Source organism: Glycine soja, chromosome 8 (assembly GCF_004193775.1).
Source record: "Glycine soja cultivar W05 chromosome 8, ASM419377v2, whole genome shotgun sequence".
Classification (NCBI taxonomy): Eukaryota; Viridiplantae; Streptophyta; class Magnoliopsida; order Fabales; family Fabaceae; genus Glycine; species Glycine soja.
In genome coordinates this window covers 44,793,244-44,819,477 of record NC_041009.1, presented here as the reverse complement: position 1 = coordinate 44,819,477, position 26,234 = coordinate 44,793,244, and the positions used below count along the sequence as shown (strand labels likewise).

Genomic DNA, 26,234 nt, shown 5'->3' with positions numbered 1-26,234 from the left:
TTAAGTATGAAAACCCTTCTTAGATTTTATGTCAACATTGAATGTCATAAAGTCACAGGGCTTTCGGCCATGTTTAGAGGCCCTTTCAAATTCAAGGTTCCGGCTTTCGTCACGGAGAGTATGATACAACGTTCTACTCCAGTGATTCAGCGCGAGGTAAATGGAGAACCCCCGAAAGCTATCAATGCATTTCTTGAGAGTGAGTTTACAGGGAAACAATATATCCTCTTCCAACAAGAAGGAAAATTAGGGAACAGTAGCACCACCCAAGTAGTTTCTGGGCAAGGAGCGAGAGTCATTGTTAATACTGATGCACAATTTCATGGCAACGGTAATGGCTCTAAATACAAAAATTGCAGTATTGTTATGAATTACAAAGCTGCTAAAGGCACCAATTAAAACGTGCATGCATCATGCATGGAGACCTGCTGTGCTTTGCTAAGAATTAATAGTTCTATCTAGGTTGCACCGTAGATCGAATTATTGTTGTAACTCCTGTTCAAATTTGAAGGGAATGATAATCTGGGTGGGTGCATATTTGATAATGGAATGCTAATTAGGGTCAGACCTATTGTAATATTAATTTCACTTATAGTTTTTTTTAGAGGAACAAACATATATTATTTCCTTTAAAATCTTATCAATAACACAGGATGAGAAACTATCGAAGTGATGGAGACCAACATAAGAATTTAATTGCTCCTCTAGCTAAGTTATCAGCGATAGAGTTCGTTTGTCCCCTCACAAAACAAACGTTGAAGTTTGATAAATTATTATCTCTTTCGTATATATACTCCTTCCTATCCCCTTACAAGATTTGATTAATTAATTATAAAGATTAATAAAAAAAGTTAATTTAGTTAGTAATATTAAATTTATTTTAAATTTATATGTTTTAAAATTATTCTTAATATTAATTTCCAAAGTTTATTTGTTTATTTAAACAGCAAAGCTAAAATTAAAAAGAAGTATGGTACTATAACTAAGTCATCCCCACAGTTAAGCCAGCAGACTTTTACATCTAAGCAATTGCAATACAGGCAAAAAGATCAATACACCAATAAAAATAAATAACACAAAGCAGTCCCCTCATATTTCTTCCATAAACCAATGCCAACAAGAACAAACTTTATGTATTGCCAAGAAGAATATGTTATCGATCTGATATCTTAAACTAATGAAGAATCTGAATATTATTCTACACTTAAATATTTTATAACATTTTCTTTTTCGGATACTGATTTATTTAGGACTAGGCCAATATTCTTAAGATCACCACGAGATAAGACGAGCAATAGAATTGAAGGAGGAATTCTTTGTGACTTTTTCACTGACTATATCTTATTGTTTTTCTTTATTAATATATCAATTTTTTATTTTCAATAAATTTTAATTAACTAAGAAGAAATATATATATATATATATATATATATATATATATATATATATATATATATATTTATAAGGGTTGAGTGTGTCCCTAACATTTTTTATCCTTTATATCATTGACGATAAAAATTAAAAATAAAATTATCAATAATAGAGATTAAAAGATTAAAGTCATCGACGGTTGAAAATTTATAAAAAAAAATGAAATGATTACAAGTAGTTAAAATTTGTACTCTATAAATATTTAACTTGTATTTTATAATAAGGGTTGAAACTTCTAAACATTTACATATCTAAGTCTATGCTATGCTCTTGAATCGACCAATTAATACAATGTTTTCAATCATTTTTTTTTTGTCATATAAGAATCTTTCAATTACTTCTTGTTATTTTGATTACTCATTTTCCTTTCGATGACATCTTTTTCTTATAACACCTTCTTCTATGTCTCTTTCTTCTTTCTATAACATAATTTTTTATTTAATATATATTATTAGTTTGTTGGACTATACTTATAATTATATATTTTAGATCAAATTAAACATTAAAAATTTAACATATTGACCATGATAAAAAAAACCTATATATCAAGAAAATACAAGGCCTCCAAATAAATAATTCAAATTTCTATGAAATTATATTTATTGACGAAAATAAATATAAAATTTAGTCAACATCAACAGGATTTTATCACCCATCAATGTAGATACCAACATGGGTAATATATTTGAGCGGACGTGAAGAAAGGCTCAGGATTGAGCTTTACAAATGGTCAAAAGTGCATTATTTCCTCAGGAGTACGGTCTCATACACCCACCCCCACTGATAAATCCAAGTTTAGCGTTTTTCGTTTGAGCGTCAAAGCCAGAAATAGTGCTACTGAGACTTGCAGACACTACGTGCGAACATGTGTTGTACCTTAGAATGACTGTAGTACAAATCTCTAACTCCCAATTAAAGCTGAAGGGATTTGTAATTTGGGTGGGATGGCATATGGCTTTTATCTAGGTTGCAAAGTAGAATTATTGTAATATTAACTCCCGATGAAAGTTGAAGGGAATGATAATTTGGTGGCCGGGTTGTAGGATATTGTTTTATTAATTGTATAGACAAAAAGATCAATACATTAAAAGAAACAAAAAACAAAAAAATAGTCCCCTCATCATATAGTAGAAACTAAAAACTGAGTTGAAGGCGATACATCGTTTGAGTGAGCTAGATGGCATGGTTTTGCATATTTGCATAGTTAGTCGATGCAAGGGTGTAAGACCTCTCAATGTTAAATCTGTATTACAGCTAGCACTAGCAGTATATGTATCCAAGTTTCTTGCTTTAGTGGACAATTATCGGCAACCATGCCATGTAAAAGGTAATATTTGTGTTGCAATTCAAGCCGTACAAATTCAAGACGTACCATACATAATACATATTGTATATCAATGCATCAATAAAACTTTTAAAAAAATAAAATTATAGGTCGTAAACCAAGATTTAATAAATATATATGGATAAGAATATGTTGTATGGGAGCTAGCTGATTTCTCAAGCTAACAAAGAATACGATCATTGTAAGAAAATTCCATTCTTTTTCCCTCCATCCGTTTCTAAAGTAGTTATTCTTTTGTACCAAGACACTACAGAGAATTCGAGATGCCTTCTTGATATTAGTCAGGAAGAAATCACTTACAAATTCCCAGTAAGATGATGTTGGTTTCACTTTGTAATACTTTTCACAATGGATATCTTCACCCTTAATCCTTTCTTTCTGACTATCAAATTAAATCAACCTTATATCTCTTGATCGATTAGTAATAAATATTCTCTTACAACCAACAAGCTAGCTAGCTATATTTACACCCCTTTGTCCCTCTTATCATGTATCCGTGAGTGTAGCAATCGTACATACACACGAGCAACCAACATGAGCGGTACATACAGTGATCTTGTGATTGAGCTTTACAAATGGTCAAGTGCGGAATTTCCTGAAGAAACCGCTGTCATATGTACTTCCCTCACTGATAAATCAGAGTTCAGATTATAGAATAAGATTAAAGAAACTCACTTATATTCTATTTTCAATTTTTAGTTAAGATTATAAAATATAAGTAAAAAAATAAAGAATGCATTATAATTATAAAGTTTATAATGAGATACAGTTGTATAATGGAAGGTTAAACAATAATTTAAACACGGTCACAATTGTAATTTTAATTTTTTTTAAATATATTTATTTAATAAAATAGTGTATTTAACTATAAAAGTCTAACTCAGTTGGTTAATTAGAATGTAAGTTATTGTAAATCTTCTGTTTAATTCTTACAAATAAAAAATTAATAATAATGATGATATTTTAGCTAAAACAATATTATAATTAAATGAATCTCCTTTATTATAGTACAAATATATAATACAAATAAATTGAAACCTAAAACTGTGTCTTTGAGATACTTATTGTGTACAAATGATTTTTAAAAAAAATATTATATATATATATATATATATATATATATATATATAAATTTAGGTTCAAATGATTTTTTATCTCTAAAAGATATTTTTTATTTGTTTTCAAAGTCAAAACTTAAGTTTAATATTAGACCACAATAACATATGCAAAGAGATATTAGAGGAAAAAAGAATATAACGATTTTTATTTATCATGATTTGTAGTATATTATAACAATACTAAAATACATGTATTACTTTATTCTTCATTACCAAAATAAATAAAATACATACTCATATTACTACATTATTTGTTACTAAAAGTACTATCCTTTTTCCTAATTAATTATTAATTTATATTAATTATAAATAGCCTCATCAATATAACACAAACATGATTAAAGGTGAGATTAATTTTATTGGTATGTTATGTCGTCTTGATCTACTCTAAATTGGCTGAAAATATTACATAATTTTAATCCGTAAACATGAATATTTAGAGTCAACAAGGTTTGTCTCTCCTACTATAATACAAATATAAAAATATATGGTATCACTCAAGATGACACTCTGTGCATGACAAAAATTATTAAATTTGATAAATAGTTTCTTAACCAAACTTATTATGATAATTAGTTTTAATTTTAACCCATTATGGTAAATCACCCGAATTCTTTGTCTTCTTCGCTAACTATATCTTATTTTTTTTATTAATATATCAATTTGTTATAAAAATTATTGTTAAAAATATTTTCAGTAAAATTGATTAAAGGGGATCATAAATTATTATGACTCGAACCGTCTTTTTATTATATTCTAAAAACCATTTCCCTTACTAATTTCTGAAGAACTCTGGATGAGTATTCTCTTACAAGCAACAACAAGCTAGCTATATTTATACCCCCCTGATCGTACGTGCATATCCATGAGTGTAGCTAGCAACCGAGACACAAATACAAACGAGATCGAACTACCTACCAACATGGGTAATACTTACAGTGCAAATCTCAGAATTGAGCTTTACAAATGGTCAAGTGTGGAATTTCCCCAAGAGCATGCTCTCATATACACATCCCTCACTGATAAATCAAATTTTAGCATTTTTCGTCTGAGCGTGAAACCAGAAAAGGTGCTATTCAGATTCGCAGACTCTTTGTGCGATAATCATCCAGTGCGACTTCACACGGAGGTCACTGCTGAAAGAAATAACTACGGATCTTTCAACTTTCGGGTAGTTAGAATTGTTGAAGCTGGCACTAACAATCAAGCCAAAACACCCCTTTTCGACGAGGCATGTTTCGATTATCACTGTGAAAGGAAAGTTTGTAGTTTTCATGTGGGGCGTCGCACTGGAATGCTTGGTTCTTGGAAGGTTGATCACTGGTATAAGGTAGATTTTAAAACCTATTTTACATTTAAGGTGAACATAGTGTGTGATAAAGTGACGGGACTTTCCGCAAAGTTTAAAGGCCCTTTCAGAAGCGAGTTCGGCCAGTTTGATGAAGAATCTGGTTCACTGATTCAGTGCCAAGTAAATGGAGAGCCACCAAAACATATTAATTCAATTGTTCAGAGCATGTTTACAGGAAATCAATATATCCTCTTCAAGCAAGGGAAAGGGAACACTCTCATCGATGATGATGATGAGGAAAGTAAGATGGTTGTCATTAATAACTCAGGAACTTTTTATGGTAATCATAATGGTTGTTTCAATTAACACCAAATTACTGCAGTCTGTTTATAAAATTACCAAACTAGTCTAGTTTTTATAAAGAAAAAACTTTATCAGTACTGTGAAATTAAACTGATGATATTAATAACTCCCAGAGTTGAAGCTAATTAAGAGTGTGATTGTGACTTTGTTTTTTTTTATGGTCTTAGGTAATTGTATTTCAACTTTGGTTTCAAACTTAGTCAAATGGCATCGTTAATATATAGTATATTTGTTACAAGTGAATTTTATTATTTTAATCGTTGATTTATGATAGGACCACAGTAGAACACGTTTGGAGTGTCGTTCGTTATGCGACACTGTACGTTTTCATACGGATCCAACAGCCATTTGCAAAAAACATCTCCGAGGTCCTTTTCAAATCCCAATTTTGAGGACTCCAATGACAACTCAAGCATCCGCAAAATATATGTGATCATTACAAGTAATATATAATACTATTTTATGCGGTTAATATATACATAATTTTTTTTTCATAATTAAAATGGTAGGAAGGATACTTAATATCGTTTTCAAGCATCAATGATCAATATAATCAAATCACAAAGCCAGCAACTAACAGTAACCGACATATAGGGATATGGATTCGGCTGATGAATATATATATATGGCAATAATCTAAATAAAAAAAATATTTTGGGATTTATCAAACATCAAAGAAAAACATTAAGAACACAAAAAAAAAAAAAAAACGACATCAATTGATCAAAGCTTCAGGGTTAAATTAACTTCAGCATCGAGTTGGCACCCAGGTTAAATTTGGGTGCCAGACGATATATAACGGGTGCCCAATGCCTTGTTTGAGTGTTTGGCATGAAATCTTCATTTTATGAATCATCAATTTATGTCATAATATAAAATTTTATATAGTTTAAACATATGAAATATTAAGTTAAATGGAATGATTAGGTATCCATTAATTTATAAATTGTGTGAAATTTTGTAACCTTAGTCTTGTTAATGAAAACTTTAAATTCAAGAGTTGAATTAATACAAGTTTTTTTCGATAAAAAGTTATTAGATGTGTAGTTTTACTTAATTTTACACTTTATGTTTATATATAGACATACGGAGAGAGAGAACAACTCATTATAAAAATCTGTGAATTGTAAATCTAGGGGACTTAATAATTTATGAGTTGTCAACATTTAATCCTTAATCATATATATAACCACTTAAAAAATATCATGTACATTTATATTTTAATTTTAATCGTTAAAATATAACTTAACAGCAGTTTATATATATAATTTAAGTCAATGATTTTTATTTTTCAAGAAAATGGTATTTTAGTTGAATATCGAAGTGGAGATCGAACACATGATCAAGTTCCCCTTCATCCCCTGATCTAGAATCCATGAGCTAGTGTAGCAGCTACCAATCAAAAGCTTTATGAGAATTGTCAAAAATACTTAAATGAGACATGTGGATTTAGATAATTATCTCATATTTTTTCTTATTTAAGATTTTATTTATGTTTTTTTTATGTAAATTGTTAATATGTAATTTTGCTAGATTGTATATGCTTATTGATGGACTATTTGATAGTATATTGAATTGGATTGAATTGCATTGCATTTTTTAGAACAAGGTTTAATGAAAGCTTGAAGTGAAAATTTTAACTCAAATGTGCTTAAGTTGGGATTGAAGGGTCCAAATAGAAGTTCTTTTTTTTGGAGAAGATGAAAAACTAAGTTGTAACGGAGAGGAAAATTAGCTTCAACAAAACAAATTTTGGCTTAAGTTGAATTTGGATAGAGGTGCAGAACTACATAGTTGCAGTATCTGTTTAAGCTCAAAGTTTTTGGCTTGAGTAGACACTCACTTAACTGTAGACTTTTTAGGTCTGTATAAATAGATTCTCTAGTTTATTTTAGGAGGCACGCTTTCTCATTGTGTAAAAATACCTCATTTACTAAAGTTCTTATACTTCAACTCCCTCCTTTCATTGTTCTTGCTTTTGAATGCTATTCATGGAGATGGGTAGCTAAGTCCTCCGTTGTTGGGGTTAGATTAAATCTGAGTATTATGCTCTCATGTATTTCTTTTGAAATAGAGTTATATATTCATCTTGTTCTTTAATGTTAGCTTTTTACTTCTATGCTTCATGCTTGTTATGGATTGGCCACACATAGCTTGATTCTTAGATGAGATTGTTATTGGAAAATATTTTATTTATCTTGAACTATGGTAACACTTTGCAATTTAATTTCCAATGTACACTATTTTAGACTTTATGCTTTGATTCACACTCCTTTGCAAATGAACGTGGCTCTTTTTTTTTTTTAATTTAAAATATTATAAAATATAAATATTATATTATATAATTTTTTTAATTGGTTTTAAAATTACTTATTTATTAAATTAAATTTTATAATTTTGTTTTTTATTTTTTTTTAAAATCCATAGGATTTAGGGTTTACTTATTTTTTTAAAAATTACTTTTAAACTACTTTAGTCATTTTAAAAAGAGAATTAAAATTTTGCTTTTCAGACTTAAATTTAAAAATAAAATTTTGTAGATATGTTGAAGAGTTAAAATGGCCGTAAACCCTAAATCCTATGGATTTTAAATCAATTTTAAAACAACTTTAACCCATTTTTTAAAGCAAATAAAAAAAATCTTAATCCTAGTTTTATTAAATATTTAATACAAAGCAATATTGTTATGCTTTTGTATTTTCAATTTAATATATGTTCTATTTCTCAATGGAATTTTATTCTTTTAATAACTTAAAATCAATTTAACACTTAGTCTGAATGAAAAAGAAATAAAGAAAACTAAATAAATAAAAGAAAATAAGGAAGAAAAAAGTAAGGGAAAAATACAATACAAATATATTATTTTAATCAATAGAAAAAAAAATAAAAAAATCTATTTTTATTTGAATAAGTAGAAGAAATAGTGTATATTGATAACGTGTATAAATACAATATTTTTTTAATTATAATATGCTAAAATAAAAAGTAAAGGGGAGTGAGAGATGTATTTAAAATACCATATTTCTTTCCCTCATGGCTTCCGGCCGAGTCAGTAAAGGCTCAAAAGAAGTGATTTATTTTGGCAAGTTGTCTTTCTATTAAAAAATGATTTTGGTAAGTTATGTGTTTTTGTATTCACCCTAATTATAGTAAACTTTGCTATTTTTCTTTTAAATCATTATTTCTTATCTTGTTACTTACTTTAATTTTTTCTATTGGATGTAACTTACTTTAATAATTCACCCAAATTTATTCCTTGTAATATTTAATTTGTACTAATACGTCTGATATATTTATTGTTATAGGTCGTGGGAATGATGATAATGATGATTAATTTATTAAAAAAATCAAGACAATGACAAAGAAATTAATTATGAATTGGAATATAATTGACTCATTTTAAATCTTGTTCAATCTGATAAAATATTGATTCTAATATTAAAAAGATTGATCACAAAAAAAAATCCTAACATAGATTTTTGGTACTTTCCCAATAAAAATCCAAACAGGCTGTTTTTTTTAAGGCAAACAGGATGTTAATTAATCTTTTTTTATCCGTAAACAGGCTGTTAATCTCTCAAATTATTCTCTGTTTCTATATATTTTTATTTTTATTAAATTTCCCATCGATTAATTATTTCCATATGCCCTTCCACTTACAATCCGTATTTAACGCTAAAGATTGAAACGAAAAGAGCCGTGACAAATCTTGTTTTTTTGCGGTACGGGTCAAATTTTGCAGTACACGCGCTTTTTCCTCCAGTTCAGTTGGAACTAGCAACATCTTCCAGCACGAAAAATTATTGTTAAAGGTTAAGTTGCATGTATATATTTAATGAGAAATAATAAAAAGAATAATTAATGCTACTAACACTTTTTTTAATATATTTTTTATTGATTAAAATTTATTAAAAAAAAGTAGTGTAAAATGTGTTGAAAATAACAAAATTTTAATTTATAGGTGTCACATTATTTAATAATTATCTTTTAATTTTATAATTTTAATAAATTTTAACAAATTAAATAAATGAGAGTACATTGGAATAACTGTGCAAATAATATGTTTATACTAATTTTCATAAAAAAATTATATTACCCTCCAATTATTAATTAAGAAACTTAAATATATGATTTTTATAATTAATTATCTTAAAATAGTTGATTGAATCAAATACATGAAATTTTTAAAATATTTAATACACTTTCTTCTATTCTTAGGAATTAAAAATAATAATTTATTATTATTAATATATATATATATATATATATATTATTTAATCTAATGAATTTCGTTTTCAAAAAGGAAAATTCCAATAATTTTATAATATATTGCTTGGCACTAGTTTTAAAAGAATTTAAAAAAGAAAGAAAGTAGAATTGAGATGGAAGATAGATGTGAATGTGATATGATCATATGATGATGATGATTACTCCAATAGCAATAGTCCAACGTAGTACAAAGCCTGTCTCTCTCACGTGTGTGTAGTACAAAACAAACTTCCAAACCTTAACTTATCTGGCTTAGTACCAAACACAACAACGGTCCCCTCCCAAACCCTCTCCCCCAAAAGAGTCAAAGACAATACATATTCGCTCTTCCTTCTTAGTTCTCACATTACCATTCGCCATTCCAATGTCACCTTCTTTTCGCACATCCCTCTTCCTCTTCACACTCTCCCTTCTCTTCTTCCTATTCTTCTCCCTCTCCGTCTCCGCCCACAGCGGCCACCACGACGACGGAGACGCCGACTCCGACGCCACCCCCGACCTCCGTGCTCGGCCCTTGATTCTGGCGAAGGTGTGGTGCCTGATCGTGATCTTCATCGCCACCTTCGTCTCGGGCGTTTCCCCCTACATTCTGAAATGGAACGAGGGGTTCTTGGTTCTGGGGACCCAGTTTGCTGGGGGAGTGTTTCTGGGAACTGCCATGATGCATTTTCTCAGCGACGCTAATGAGACCTTCGGGGACTTGACTCAAAAGGAGTACCCTTTCGCCTTCATGCTGGCGTGTGCAGGCTACTTGATGACCCTCCTCGCTGATGCCGTCATTTCCTCGCTTTTCAACAATATGGGGCGTCATGCCCAGGATGTCCAAGGTCAAGGTTGGTTCTTGTATCTTTTTTCACTCATTGCTTGCAATGCATTTCAGTTAGTACTTAGTGCCTTTTTTTTTTTTTTTTTTTAACAAATCAGTGGCTTGTATATTGGTTAAAGAATTAAAAGAATAAATATTTTTATTGAGATGTGTAAAATTATGCTGTTGATTTTTTTTTTTTTATGTTTTATTATGATTTAAATATTATTTTTTTAATTCCTTAACCTATATATATAAGAACACCGGTAAACAAGCTTTTTTTTTTTTTTTACGGTGTGAATCATGACTTTTTCAAAGAGTAATGATAAAGCCTTCTAATACTTTATGAAAAAAAAAGAAAGAAAAGTAAATGCATCTTCGATGGAGAATCCATTCGTGGATTCTTAATTTACTTTTAGCTGATCCTATGTAGGATTCAAGAATTTCAACTAGTTTTTACTCCAAGACTAGAATCCTTAACTAGTTAAAATGAGTCTCTAATTATTTTATGGTTAGTACTAGCAAGCAAAATAGTTTTTTAATGTTAAGAACTCGGTTCTTATACATAAGAACTACCATTGGGGATGAGTTTAAGTAGAAGGATTAGTGCTTTAGTAGGAAGATTTTACGAGAGGATTTGGAATTTTCTTTTTTTTAAGACAAAACTTAGATGCAGTTTGGTGCTTTTGGTGGTAATTTGCGTAATAAAATTTTGTGTTAACGATCAGTATCTATGACCTGGCTGAAATTTCGATCATGATAAAAGAACGAAGTAATAAGGGCTAAAGGCGCATTCAAGTTTTGTCCTAAATTTTCGTCCCCTGTTTTTTGAGCTGTGTTTTTGCATTACAATTTTGGTGGTGAATGAATTATGATTCAGCTGACGGACTTGGAGTTTTATTTAAGACTGTATTTAAATGGTGATTTTTATAGGTTGATTAGTTGCTGGGAGCATTGCCATGTCTTCTGATGATGCAATTCAATTTGATTCTGAAAATCTCTCTCCTTGTCTAGTCCTTTGAACTGTGTTGTTTCGTTTGGCATAAGATAACATGATTTAAATTTTGGTGGTGCATGATTACCATTGCATTACATAGTATCTTCTAGGGAGTGTATCTGAATTTATATCATCATATTAAGTACTTAAGCTAAAAATATTTGATTAACTTTATGGAAGTAGCCTAGGATCCTCCTAGACTCTTTTTAAGTTATTTATCAACCTTTTGCTATGTAAAAGGGTTCTCATTGAGATGGTTGAATACCATGAAGAAATTAAAATTAAAAATTAAGTCATAGTGTTGTGATTACAGTATTGCAGGCTCACCTCATCTTAAAGAACCATTTTCTATCATTCCTTTTGGTTTACAGGGGCTGATGCGAACAAATTAAGTAGCAACGGCGTTACTTCTCAATCACAACACCGGGTTAGATATCCATGGTTTTATATCAGTTCAATGGATTCTTAAAAAAGTTTTTTTTTTTGGATAATTTCATTTTAGGCGTGCTATTACTTATTTGGTACTAATTCCATGTTATTCTGTGCTAACAGAGCCATGACGCTAATCACCATTTAGCAAGTCCTGCACTTGGATATGTCCATTCAGTTGGAGACACCGTTTTATTGATTGTTGCCCTTTGTGCACATTCTGTGTTTGAGGGCTTAGCAATTGGAGTTGCAGAGACCAAAGCAGATGCATGGAAAGCCTTGTGGACAATATGTCTGCACAAGATATTTGCAGCCATTGCCATGGGAATTGCTCTCCTAAGAATGATTCCTGACCGTCCCCTTGTGTCGTGTGCCGTCTATGCTTTCGCGTTTGCCATCTCCAGTCCAATTGGTGTGGCCATTGGAATCATATTGGATGCCACAACACAGGGTCATGTGGCGGATTGGATCTTTGCTATATCAATGGGTCTGGCTTGTGGAGTGTTTATCTATGTATCAGTAAACCATCTGTTGGCAAAAGGGTACATGCCCCACAGACCGACAAAGGTTGACTCGGCCTATTTCAAGTTTCTTGCTGTGTTCTTGGGTGTGGGAGTGATAGCGGTGGTAATGATTTGGGACACCTAAGTAGTTCCAAAAGTTGGAGGCATAGTGATAGCTTAGTTCCAAGATAACTTCTCTTTGCGGCATATGCAGAATCTTTTTTTACTTTTTTCTTTATCTTTGTGGTAATTCCTGTGGTAGAAAAGATGGCAGAAATTTGCCTCAAATGATAGAAAAGATGGGCATGTATTGAAAACTAAGAGGACGTATAGAAGTCTTGGTAAGAAGGGTAGTTCACACAGAGGGTAGCCAAAATCATTAGAGGCAAAGGGGAACGGAGAAGGAATATATACAAAGCTATATAGAAAGGATTTTATAGATCAATAATTTGTTTATAGACATGACTTATAATAGAAGTTATGCTGTTGTTTAATTCATATAGCCTATTGTGGGGAAAAAGGTAGGTTGTTGTTGGTGGTGTATACTTGATTGATTTAATAATTGTTATGAGTTTTGTAAGGCAGACAAATGGATTTGTTTATAAAAAAGAAAACAGGACAAAAAAAAAAAAAAAGTGGATATTGTCAACAGAAAAAGAAAACAGGACAAAAAAAAAAAAAAACTACAAAGTGTGCTCCATATTGCTGCTTTGTCTCTTCTCAATTTGAGCGATAACCAATTACCTGAATTTGGAAATAGAAATGAAGAGGTAGATGCAGAAGACAAGTTTTAATAATGCTTTTGCTTCTACATTATCATAATCTATGAGTTGCAACAAGCTTTTCTATCAAGTTTGGAAGTCCTTGCTCCACATTGTGTGCCATGTATGTTTTCTTCTATGTAACTGCATGATTTGGACTCTCGAAAAGTACATGACTAGCGGTTGGAAGTTTGAACTTGGAAAAGTGGAATTATAGTGAATGGCAGAATCACTATGGTAACTGTCTCTGTAATTAACAGATTTACACCCTTGAAGTACAGCTATTTTTCTTAGCATTTAAGGAATTTATACCTGTTGTATTATTACGAATGCAACTCATGCATAATGCATTCTTAAAAGTCAATTCGTAGTGTTTGCTCTTATCATGAGCTTGCCACTGCTGTCTGAGCATGTGAATGATCTTAACATGCCCCGAAGGACTTGAAACTTTGTTCTCAAGCAATATACCTAATACAAGCAAGAAAATACCCTTATCTAATAAAGTTAAATGGACTGCTATGTTTTTTTATGAATCTTTTTTCTTTAGTTGTTTGTTTGGCAATCCTGTGTCTATATGTTTTCTATACTAGTTTAGTTTGTCTTGTGGGGGCATCAATATGCTAGACAGGTTGCCATAGCCATCATAACTCCAAAACAGAACGCACTTCCCTAAAAGTCACAAGGTTGCGTATTTTTAACTTTTTTGTTTGTTTACATTATATGTAAACATTTATGTGTAGACTTGCTTGTCACAAACTTTTCCATCACTACATGTGAATCCAACAATGTGTAGAAAACATGCTCTATTAGTAATAGGTTGAGTTCTTGAGAAATTTCTTCAATTCATATACGTTATGACTTATTGAACTTTTAATTATTGAGGACACTATTAATTAGTTTCATTAAAAAAATTAAAGGAGTGAATTCTTAGGATTTCAAATGATTTTTAAATATTTTTTTTATAAAAAAACTTGAGATATTCAATTAAGATTTTTAAATAATAAAAATAAGTTTTGTAATATTTAATTAAGATTATTAGGATTTTTTAAGAAATTTAATAAAATTTATTCATATTTAATTAAGATTTTTTACAACTTTGATATTTAAAAGTATACTTTTGATGAATTTTGATGAATTCTTTTTTAGGATAAACTTTAATGGATTTTGAGACTTTTTAGAGAAAAAGATTTTTCTTTTTTAGGATAAACTTTAATGAATTCTTTTTGGTTATGGCTTCTCGCATGCTCTCATCATCTGTGCTCCGACCATTCCTCCGACGATCTCCACCGGAATTTCATGCTCTGACCCCTACCCGGCCATTCTCTGTCCCAAACTTTTCCATTCGCGTTTCTCCGATCGTCGAAAGCATTCATTCGCTTCATTCATTTCCTTACACTTTTTGGCACTCGATTTTGATCTTGTGTTGCTGCTAAATCATGTAACAAATAGAATCGCTGTGTTTATTTTTTCTTTCATTGATATTTTAGAGGAATTGTAGATTAAGATAGGCTTGGTTATCACATGTCAATCCCACGTGTCAATGTCTGAGTGGTTTCCTGTATCTCTTTTAAGCTTCTGAAACACTTAATCCGGTATGTAGAGTAGAATTATATTCCAGAAAAGACTATCTGGAATGCAAGAATTTATATTCCAAAAAGTCTTTGCGAAATATGATTTTACATTTTGAAACAGGTGAAGGAAGTAAATCTGGAGATGCAGGAATAATTTCCCCTATTTGAATACACTAGGCAAGGAGAAGTGGGCTGGAAGGCTTTCCTTTACTAGGCTGCATGTTTGCACTGAAGGGACCATTGCTTACTGCTTCTCTAAAATTACTACCTGCACCCCATATCATTTTAAAACAATTAAATTTCCAAAAGTACCCCGACGTGTCCTTCTACCTGCACCCATTCCCTGTCCCACGGATGCTGCTTGCCAAGACACTTGACAACAAATGCCAGTAGCATCCCAGCACATAGCAAATAGCACAAGGGATATTGCAAAACACAAAGTAAATACAAAAACAGTAAAAGACGGTAAATACTGCCTGTTCGTTATTTGGAATGATTGTTAAGTTTTTACCTATGAATGAGGCACAATAAATCTTTTGTTTTATAGGTGAATATTGAATCCAACCTTGTCAATTTGGTTTCATACTGTTGCAATTAAATGATATTTGGAATACAAAATGCTTTTTTCTTCATACAGAAAATCCAATCCGTAATAATAAAAAATCAAATATGAAATTCAAATTCCAGAAAAGATAAAACTGTCACCCAAATTTATTGAACAACAAATCTAAAAGTATGAAAATGTAATTCTGAAATAACTTTTGGGAAATGATGTTTTCGTACTTCTGGAATTGTTGTTCCATAATTCTGCAAATACAATTTCAGATTAAGTTTTATGGAAAGCAACATGAATTCTGGAAAACTTAATCCAGAATTATGTTTTCATATTTCTAGAACAGCAAATCTGGATGACCACAAAATTTTTGTTAATTACGAATTGTTCAGTCTTGAAGTCTAGGTAGAGCAAAAAATAAACCAAAAAATAAAAACCAGATATGAAGGTGCAACACATTGAAGGAGTAACTTGACTCGGAAAAAGAAGCCAGATATGGAGTGCAGGTATAAATGTGTAGAATACAGTAAGCAACGGCCCACTACCCACTCATCGACTGAAGAAATGTAATAAAACAAACGAGGTAAGAAGAAAAACAACAAAATCATTGAAGTAGATGAACAATATCTATTACAGGAAAAAAATTAAATGTAATAAATAAAATTTTTTAACCTTTCACTGAAATAAAACATACATTTTCGATAAAAAGAAATATTTGGATGAATTATATAGTTTCAAAAAATTAATAATTTTTCAAAAAAAAGGAATTAATAATTTAGGAATAAACCAAATAGCAATAATTGTATACAAATTTTCACAACAAACATACAACAAATATATAATATATACATAAATATACATGTGTTAATAACACAAACATACATGATCTAAATTCAGGTTGGGATCTAATTTTATACCGTGGTTTTTTTTCAAAAAAATTTGGAAAACCAAGTTAAGAATTCCTGTCCTTCCAACCCGAATTTTTAATTGTTTTTTTAAAAAGATAATAAAATAATTTAAGGAAATGGAATTAATTCAAAATAATAAAATCAGAGAATATAAATAATGACAAATTAATTCTAAGTAGTATTTTAACATGTGTATTTGCACATAATAATAAATAAATGTTTTATTTTTCTTTTATGCCATTTTAAAGATTTTTTATTAAAATGTATAATATAAAAAAAATTATAATTTAATATAAATTAATATTTATATTTGTTTAAGTTATCATACAATTCTTTGATTGTCAAAATGGCACTTAAATGACTTATAAAATTAATGCAAACTTTTATTTGTCCACACTTCCCGTCTCTCTCTCTCTCTCTCTGTTTTTTGTTTTTATTTTTTGTATAACTCAACACCTGCGGCTGCATTGGATGCACAATTCCTCAGCTCTGCAACTTCTTTCTCTCTCTTTCCATGTACATGGCAATTTCAAGGTACCTTTCTTCTTCTTCTACCGTTTCATCATCTCTGACCTCTCTCTCTTCTCTCCCACTTCGTTTCTTCCTCCGCAGTGTTCCCACCGACCCAACCTTTGCCCCAGTTCCTCTTTCTTGAATCACCCAGGATCAACATCAGCGTTTCTACTCATAATATGCTGTAAAGTTTCAATCTTTCTGTTGGAAACATCCTTTTCTTATCTCAACTGGGATACCATTTGACCTTTCGGCAGATTTTCACCTCTGGAGTAGTTAAAAGCCCAGTTTTTCTCTGCCTGTTGGATTTTCCAGCCTCTGGATCAGTTTTCCTGGAGAGTTTCTCTCTGATCTGTTTGGAGGCACAGATATTAGTTTGAGGTTTTTGTGGCTGTGGTCAACTTTGGAGGTTTTTCAGTTTCAGGAGATGATCATGCCTCTTTGGAGGCTTATGAGATTGAGAAAAAAGGGTCAATTTAGTGATCCTTAGATGATGTTTTTCCTCTGATTTCAAAGCCGTTCTTAATTTTGAAGGGATTTTGTCTGTTTTTGTTTGATGTAATTTTGAAGGGCATGGATGTTTAATTAGGGTTTCTGACTTTTTCCCCACATGAAAAAGTACTTGGCTTTTGAGGATTCTGGTTAGTTTTATGCAGTAGACATTTTTGTGTTAACCTGAGTAGGGTTCTTCTCAGGAGTGAGGAAACTGAGGTTGTTCAAAAGGGTTTTTGTTTGTTAGGATGATGATATGCTAGAAGGTTCTTGCTTTTATGACTATGGATTTGTCTGATTGTTCTTTTGGACTAGTGAATCCAAAGGGTCTGCACCCGTTGCCATTGCTTTGAAATCAAGTGCATATCTGCCGGTGTTCTGTTAACTCCTGTTGGTATTCTCTTTATGGCTGTAAACAATTGCTGTTTCGTGGAATGGAAAGAGCAGTTTGTTTCTCAGGAGCGCGGTAATCGTGTGGTTCACTATTACCTGAAGGATTCTGCTGGGGAATCCGTCCTTGCAGTTGTTGGCACTGAGAGGAGTGTTAGGCACATGTGCTATGTTGTTGCTGAGGAGTTTCTTGAAATTTGTGGGATGGAGGGTTCCATTCCAACCGGTTTCAAATGGAGATCTAGAAGAGAGGTGGTGGATTGGCTGACATCGACGCTATCAAAGCAGAACCTGCAGGGAGATAGAAGTGGTAAGTTGATACTTCTTCGTTCTAACTTGTTGTGCGGTCATTTATAATGTCTATGATTGTTTGTATGTTGAACAATAATGTGCAAAATAACTGTTATGAGGAAGGCAACTCAGCCACAAGACCACGACACCTGATGGATTTTGTGCAAATCCATTCTGTTACAAGAATGCTGAGCTGGCAGGGAGGGATTGGCTCATGAAGAATATTCCCCATCACGCAGAACCATGCGCAACACTGCATTGCACATTTCTTTTTTGTTTTATTTCATATCATGTTCTGTTATTATTGCATTCTAGCACCTTCTATTCTGTATTAGCATGGCTGGTCATGGCCCAATATAAAGGGATGCTTAGTTTGTAATAGAGAGCAGAGAAAAATATTAGAGTTTCCTTCTTCTCTTTCTTTTTTCTTGGGAGGGTCCTAGACCTCAAATGCTAGGAAACATTGAGCTGATTTTCAGATAACATTTGGTGCTTTCATTGAGAGCCCATGGCTGCCTTCCATGGCTGCCATACCCATTTCCACACACCTTCGTTGCCGCACACCCCTCCTCCCTTTGTACATCCAGCTCAATCCCTTGGGATTGATTTTGAGAGTACCCGCCAACGGTTGCTGAGCTTGTTCGATCCCGAGAGAACCCTTCCTTCATTTCAGCAACCACCAAACGAAGCTTCCATGGCTGCCACTCGCCGTACGGAGCTTCCACCTTCCACTACCACCACCCACACTACTCGTTGCCAAACGAAGCTTCAATGGCTACCGGGGACCGCCTTGAGGCCGTCTTGACCAAACTTGATGCCGCTACACGCCGCCTCGACTCCCAACTGGGCGCCCTTCTCCTCCGACTGCCTTGGCGACCCGGCCACCACTACCCTCCGCAGTCTCCATGCTTTGCACCCATACAACCAAGTCCCGCACCATCCCCACCTCTGTCGTGGACTCCGCCGCCACCTCCGCCATTTTCGGGGCCACCACCGCTGACTCCGCCGCCGCCTCCACCGTCGCCTCCGCTGCTGACTCCGCCTCCGCCACCGCCACCGCCACCTCCACCATTGCCTCAGCCGCTCAAGCCAACACCACCACCCCCCCGCACTCAGGCCGAACCACGTTGCACCCTTACCAGTTCCGTTTCCCATGTCTGTTCCTCACTTGCCGCCGACAACAAGCACCAAGTGGCCCACGCATCATCCTCCATCTTCAATCAGCTCAGCCACATCCATGCCGTGGTTTCCCTCCACAATCTCTTTAGTTTCGCGGTTCATTATGGTCGTGAAGCGGCTCTGCATGACAAGATTTTGGAACATCAAGTCATGGCATTGTTTGAGATGGGAATTGCGCCCTATGGGTCGGCCATGGTTGCACGCAAGCGTCAACCACCTGCTTTTGCCTTAAGGACGGCGGCTGACCCAAAGGAACCTTGCCGGTACAGACCTTGGGACCCCGGAGGGCCTCAGAGGACTCGTAACACCTTGAGGACAAGGTGTTTTTGATGGGCTAGGGAATGTTATGAGGAAGGCAACTCAGCCACAAGACCACGCCACGACACCTGATGGATTTTGTGCAAATCCATTCTGTTACAAGAATGCTGAGCTGGCAGGGAGGGATTGGCTCATGAAGAATATTCCCCATCATGCAGGACCATGTGCAACACTGCATTGCACATTTCTTTCTTGTTTTATTTCATATCATTTTCTGTTATTATTGCATTCTAGCACCTTCTATTCTGTATTAGCATGGCTGGTCATGGCCCAATATAAAGGGATGCTTAGTTTGTAATAGAGAGCAGAGAAAAATATTAGAGTTTCCTTCTTCTCTTTCTTTCTTCTTGGGAGGGTCCTAGACCTCGAATGCTAGGAAACATTGAGCTGATTTTCAGTTCATAACAATAACATAGGAAGCTATGGCTTTGTGAGCAACAAAGTGATGTAGAGTAATGAACAATGGTATGTGTGTTTGTGTAAGGCAATCATATGGATGTAGTTCAATCAATATTTTGTGCCATTATCTGTTACAGGAGTGCATGATACATACGTATATGTAAATGGTTCTTTTCGAAAACTTTTATTTTCCTTAATATCTGCAATTCTGTCCTATCATGATTCATAATGAGTCTTTATGCTATATGCATTTAGGGTTGGAGACTACTGCCTCCAGTCTCAAATATAAGGAAAAAAATGATTCATGCTAACTACGAAAGTTAGTTAACCACATTTAATTTCACCCATCTCAATTAAAAAATAAAATTTTCCCCAACTTACCCTTCGTTGGAACTTGGTATAAGGAATAAAAATGAGTCATTGGAACTAAAATCTCAATTAAATGAAGGGTATTTTAGAGATAGTAGCATTAAATGAGGTGAAGTTAGTTGAAATTTTCTTATATTTGAGACAAAAAAAGTGTTTTTTTCTTCTTATATTTAAGACCGGAGTAGTATTATACACTGACAATTTTCTTTAATGTTGTCTTATTCTTTCTTATTTTTGTTCTATAGAAATAATTTTTCTACCTCTCTTCTTGTATTTTCTGTTCTTTCTAATAAAATTCCTTCTTTTATCCTACCAATAGAATAACAGCAGATGTTTCCGAATAAAAAAAATAATGGATTCATTAAAATTTGATTATCATAAGTAATGATAGAAGTTTGGTGAAGATTTGGTGCTTTGAGATTCAGCACCTAGGTCCTGTTTTGGCTGAAAACAAGGATTTGTCAGGATGCCAAGCACCTAGTTGCTAACTGGTGGGAGAGCCTTTTCAAACATGCAAATTTTCACGCTGAAACCAGTTCCAATCACATTCAAAACACACAATACCATGGATCAACGACAAAAAAGACCAAATCACCATTTTTCAATTTTCGCTTACAAGCAAGCTAAGAATCAAACTTTTCCATGAATGAGTGTGAGAACCTAAAAACACTATTCATCATCCCTATCATTAACATGTTCATTTTCCTTACTAGTGTCTTTCAAGAACTGCCAATCTAGAGTAGTATAAACTCATTTTGATGATGAATATCTCCCAAACACATCAAACCATGCAATCCCTATATGCGATTTTTCAACTAGAAAAAGAAATAGATCAACAAAGCAAAAAGGATGGGTTTTAGATGCTTCATTTACTTAAAAATCCAAATATTTGAAGGTTTCTTTTCCCTTCTTCTCCCTCCCACCCTCCCTTTCATATCTTTTCTTCAGCTGAAAATACACTTTCTAAGACATAGACTAGCCTTTAATGTAGGGATAAGGATTAGGATTATATTAATTAATATTGTAGTAAAATAAATAAAACATGCACCGACAGACTGTGTAAAGATATTTTACACTATCATTTAATCACAAATCTTCTTGTATGGTAAGTTTGTGTTCTTTTATAGAAATGATACTTTTTTATTGGTTGACTGTGTAAAATCTTTTACACTGACATTGCATGCCTATTAAACTTTGTAACTTGTTACTTAATTCTTCATACTTTGAACTACACTTTTCTATTAATATGTATGATTAATGTAGATTAAATAAACTTTAAGTTCTGCCCCTGGTTCCATGCAAAGCAGTGCTAACAGTGGAATTAAGGATAAAGAAAGTGTAAGTTTATGATTACAGGAAAGTTGAAGGACTAACCTGCAATTAGTCAGCATTTTATCTCTAATGCAGCATATTCTTGGAAAACAACTTTAAGCTCCTCTTATCACCCTTTATCCATTTCTGCATTCCAAATAATATTGAAAATATTTAGCTTAGAAAATTAGGGGTATTACAGGAAGGAAGTCCGTCTATGATCTGGTTAATCTTTTTATCCCTTGTATTATTTATTTATTTATTTGTATTTTAAATCACAGTATCAGCTGGTCATAACTTGGTACCATCTCATGAGGCCACAAATGACAGTGTCAATGAAATTACTGGTCTGTCTGCTCAAATAACAGATGACAAGGTATATCCCTTTTTGTCCCCTGCCCTCCCTTCCAGTTTCTCTATTTTCCTTTATATTGTTTCTAGTTAATGTTTTTGACATCCACATGCTCCTCTTTCTCAGGACTTTCCAACGAGTAACTCCAAATTGTCCAATTCAGACATTGTTTGGTCAGGAGTTGCGTGGAGATGTGGCAAACAACTTAAGCATTATCCTGCTTTTTTCAGGAATGGCATCAAAATAGCGGTAAGAAGCCCTTGAACTAAATTTCTCTATCATCTTACTTCAAATTTACTTGTTGACTCCTCAGGTTAGGGCATCAACTTCTAATTAACTTCCTAACTTCCCATCATTAGTAATTAACTTCTAATTAATCGCTTTCAGTATTGACAAGTAAATTCCTTAATGATGTCTATATTTAGGTGTGCATTGCAGGCAAATTCCTTAATGATGAAATGCATATTTAGTTTTGTACATTACATTTTTTGTATTTGCTTAGTGCCATGCATTGTGACATGCATGAATATTCCCCCCCTTCCCCCTAAATTCAATTAGTTGAAAAGTCTGTTTTGTTTTTCATGAATATAATATCTAGATGATTTTACATCTAACATTTACATTCTTTCTGATTTCCAGATTCAATCCTTTGTTTTTGTTATGGGCAAGGGAGAGAACCATTATATTGCTTATGTAGAGGATATGTATGAAGACAGGAGGGGACAGAAAAAGATCAAAGTGAGGTGGTTTCACCATAATCAGGAAGTCAAGGGTGTAGTTCCTGTACGAAATCCTCACCCTCGGGAAGTTTTTATCACACCTTATTCCCAAGTCATTAGTTCAGAGTGCGTAGATGGTTCTGCCACAGTCTTAACTCGTGAAGACTTTGAAAAATGCATGCCTTTTTTTTCCCCCACTTCAAGGGACAGAATACATTTGTGCTTTAGGCAGTTTAGAAGCAACAAAATCAAGCCCTTTGACTTGAGTAAATTGCGTGGTTACTATGCTCAACCAATTCTTTCTTGCTTACACCTTGATTCAATCCAGCACCCTGAGTTCCTAGCAAGAGAAGATGAAGAGTTGAGTGCAGGTGATGATGTGAAAGTAGGAGTCAAGAGGAGGAGGGGTGATAAGGGGTCTCCTCAGTCTTGGATAAGTCGCCAGGGGGTTAGGAAGTTAAGTAGAAATAAGCAAATGATGGTATACAAAACCTTCCAGGTTGCAAATTATGCAAGATCAGAAAGGATATTGCTTTCTCGGAAGCAGGTTGGGAGTCAACCTTGGTCTAACCACAAATACAAGGTTGATGACAAGATAGAGTTGCTTTGTCAAGATAGTGGCATCAGAGGCTGCTGGTTCAGGTGTACAGTTGTTCAGGTAGCCCGGAAGCAGTTGAAAGTCCAATATGATGATGTCCAGGATGAAGATGGAAGTGGAAATCTTGAGGTATAATCAAGCTTAAGATATTCTTAATTCAATTTTCTGGTTAGTACTTAGTACTATTGTAAAATATGTGGATAAATAAAGGGGTTTCCTATATAAGGTTATGTAGTTTTAGGCTTTTAGCAACTAGTAAAATGAATAATGTTCTTTAATCCTTGCAGTTGAAGTTTAAGCAAAATCTTACCAAGTAATGAAATAATGGGTTTCTGTATAGAATTAGAAATCATTCTAGCTTAAGTTTAAAGTGAATTAATTAGTTATACTTATACTGAATTAATCAAGGATCCGGTATTCTACTGGAATAAACTATTCCCTGTTTCTAATAATCTGCTAAATTATAAGGATCTACTGTGTAAAAAAATTTCATTTAAAATTGAATCCCATGGGAATAACTAATTGTGCTTGAGATATTCTTTAACAATTTGTTTGATATCTCTGCTAAGTAATGGCTTTGTAAGAATGGCAGGAGATTATTTAGGCAGGTTTTATACATGGATGAGTTTTCTAGCGGAGTACTAGAAATTCATTTTTCTTGTTATATATTTAAAAATGTAGAGGGTAATGGGATGGCTAACAATGACTGGATTGGAATGACAGTCAAATATGATACAATTTGAGACTTCTGATGAGTTATCTACATAAATAAAGTTATAACACCAAATGGAAAGCAGAATGTTCCAAAGAAAAGATTTGTTGATTCACTTATCGCATACTTTTTCACCACTCACTTCTTGGTTCATAACTTTTATCTCAATATTTTCCATATTGTAGGAATGGATCCCTTCTTTCAAGTTAGCCAGGCCTGATAAACTTGGGATGAGGCATTCTGGCCGCCCCACCATCAGGCCAGCTCCAACTTATGAGGAACAAGAACTAGCTGTTGAGGTTGGAAGTGCAGTTGATGCATGGTGGAGTGATGGCTGGTGGGAGGGGGTTGTAACTAGAATTGACAACTGTGGGGATGATAGTGTTGAAGTCCACTTTCCTGGTATGCTGTGTTTTTTTTTCCCCCAAGTCCTTTCTGTAAATCATTTCATCCTTCATTTTTTAATGGAACTGATTTTGGTGGTGTTAGGTGAATGCTTGCTGATGAATGTGTGCAAGAAGGATTTAAGAATATCTAGAGATTGGTTAGGGGACAGTTGGATTAACATTAAGGCAAAACCTGAAATAACTAAATCTATATTCACAGCTAATAATAGCTTTAACACAAAGCTTTCTGTGTCCCCATCTATTGCTAAAGATGTGGACTCTGTTGGTTTTGCTAATTCATGTCATGGTGATCCTGTTAGTAAGAAGTCAAATGAACCAGTTGTTATCAAAGAAGAGAATTTTGTGTCTTGTGATGGCTCTGATAAAGAAGAGAATTTTGTGTCATGTGATGGCTCTGCTGAAGATGGGGACTGTGTCCAGGATAATAAACCCTCTTCAGAAAAAAGTACTCAAGCTGATAATATTGATACACATATCAATTGTGATAATGAAGAGAATTGTGGTGATAATGATAATGATAACAATAGCAATGATGGTGGTGGTAACAAGAATGATGATGATAATGGCAATAAAGATATGGGGGTATTTGGAACTTCTGGACCGGACCAAGAAACTGTAGAGCTCATGGAAGTGGCTGTATAAATAATTTTTTAGAACTCATGCATAAAGTTATGGTAGTTCTGATTGTAGAGCTTTGCCATCATCTCTTATTGTGTTGTAATCTTTGTCCTATGTTAGTCTGAGAATGTAAATAGTAGTTGCACGGTTATGTGAGAATCTAATTGATTGTTAACTTAGTTGTCTTTATAGATGTACAGTGTTGAGTGTAATGTGCTAGCATGTGTTGTCTTCCTTTCCATTGGTTGTATTAGAGAGTAGGTTTCTTTCATACTGAGACAAATATTGTTGAGTAATTTCTATTGTTATCTGATTAGTTTCATTTATTTGGGCCAGTAGTGTATTTTAAGATCTTGTCTACAGAATCTTTTTCCATGTCTTTGTTCCTTCATACTAGCTAAATGGTACTATGATAAATTTTAAGTTTCTTTTCTAAGTGTTGTGTCATGAACTGGTACAAGACTACTGTCAAGGAACTGAGAGTATTATAAAATGGGTTAGTGACTTTGATTGGTAAACCGTTGAGCAATTTGGGCACCCTAACCTAGTGATTCATGGGGGGTGATTCATTTTGCAAGGTAGTAGTAGTGATTTAACCTAGTCTCTTTATTGGCAAATGAGGGCAACCAAAATTTTCTTTTGATGTGTCCGATATGTAGATGTACAATAAAGAATCATGTATCATTTATCTAAAAAAGAAAAAGAATGATGTATTATTTGGTTCGGTTTAATGCTTATAGAGATGACCATAGGGTTAATACGTAACAGATGAGCACAAAAAATATTTTCAAAAAGGTAGGATTTTATTTATCAAAGTTTTAGACTTAGGTAATTAACTACTATAAGTAGGTATGAGTAGGAGTCTAACATTATTGTACCAAACCTTTACATATATAATCGTGTATTATTTTGTAGGCATGAGTACATTGCAGTTTTAATAATAGTTGAATAAATGAAAAGGTAGACCTGAGATGTGATGAATAAATGATCTGATTATGAAGGCCACATTCTAACATTATAATAACTAATTTTTAAAATTTTCGTTTACTAAAAAACTTAATTGTTGTTGCGTGTGAATTACAAACTAAAATAAGTTTGATTTCCAAATATGGCAATAGTACCTATAGGAATCAACGGTACTAGTTCTAAATACTTATCCCTTCCAAACAGTTAAACAAAAAAAACAACTGTAAACAGAATTTAAACAAGCAAAGCGAGGGGT

General features: G+C 33.1%; 2 protein-coding genes across 2 annotated transcripts; both read left to right on the top strand.

Annotated features, from left to right (window-relative positions):
• The first annotated feature begins 10,068 nt into the window (after window positions 1–10,068).
• Window positions 10,069–13,132, top strand: LOC114423512 (zinc transporter 11-like). Its single transcript, XM_028390299.1, has 3 exons — window positions 10,069–10,650; window positions 11,991–12,046; window positions 12,172–13,132. The coding sequence occupies exons 1-3, from the start codon at window positions 10,182–10,184 to the stop codon at window positions 12,694–12,696; spliced, it is 1,050 nt and encodes a 349-aa protein (XP_028246100.1). The 5' UTR covers window positions 10,069–10,181; the 3' UTR covers window positions 12,697–13,132.
• Window positions 13,133–16,728: 3,596 nt separating this feature from the next.
• Window positions 16,729–25,361, top strand: LOC114423511. Its single transcript, XM_028390298.1, has 7 exons — window positions 16,729–16,878; window positions 17,665–18,049; window positions 21,888–21,982; window positions 22,085–22,207; window positions 22,598–23,404; window positions 24,173–24,389; window positions 24,477–25,361. Exons 2-7 carry the CDS (start codon window positions 17,755–17,757, stop codon window positions 25,034–25,036), a joined length of 2,097 nt encoding a protein of 698 aa, XP_028246099.1. The 5' UTR covers window positions 16,729–16,878; window positions 17,665–17,754; the 3' UTR covers window positions 25,037–25,361.
• Window positions 25,362–26,234: the final 873 nt, after the last annotated feature.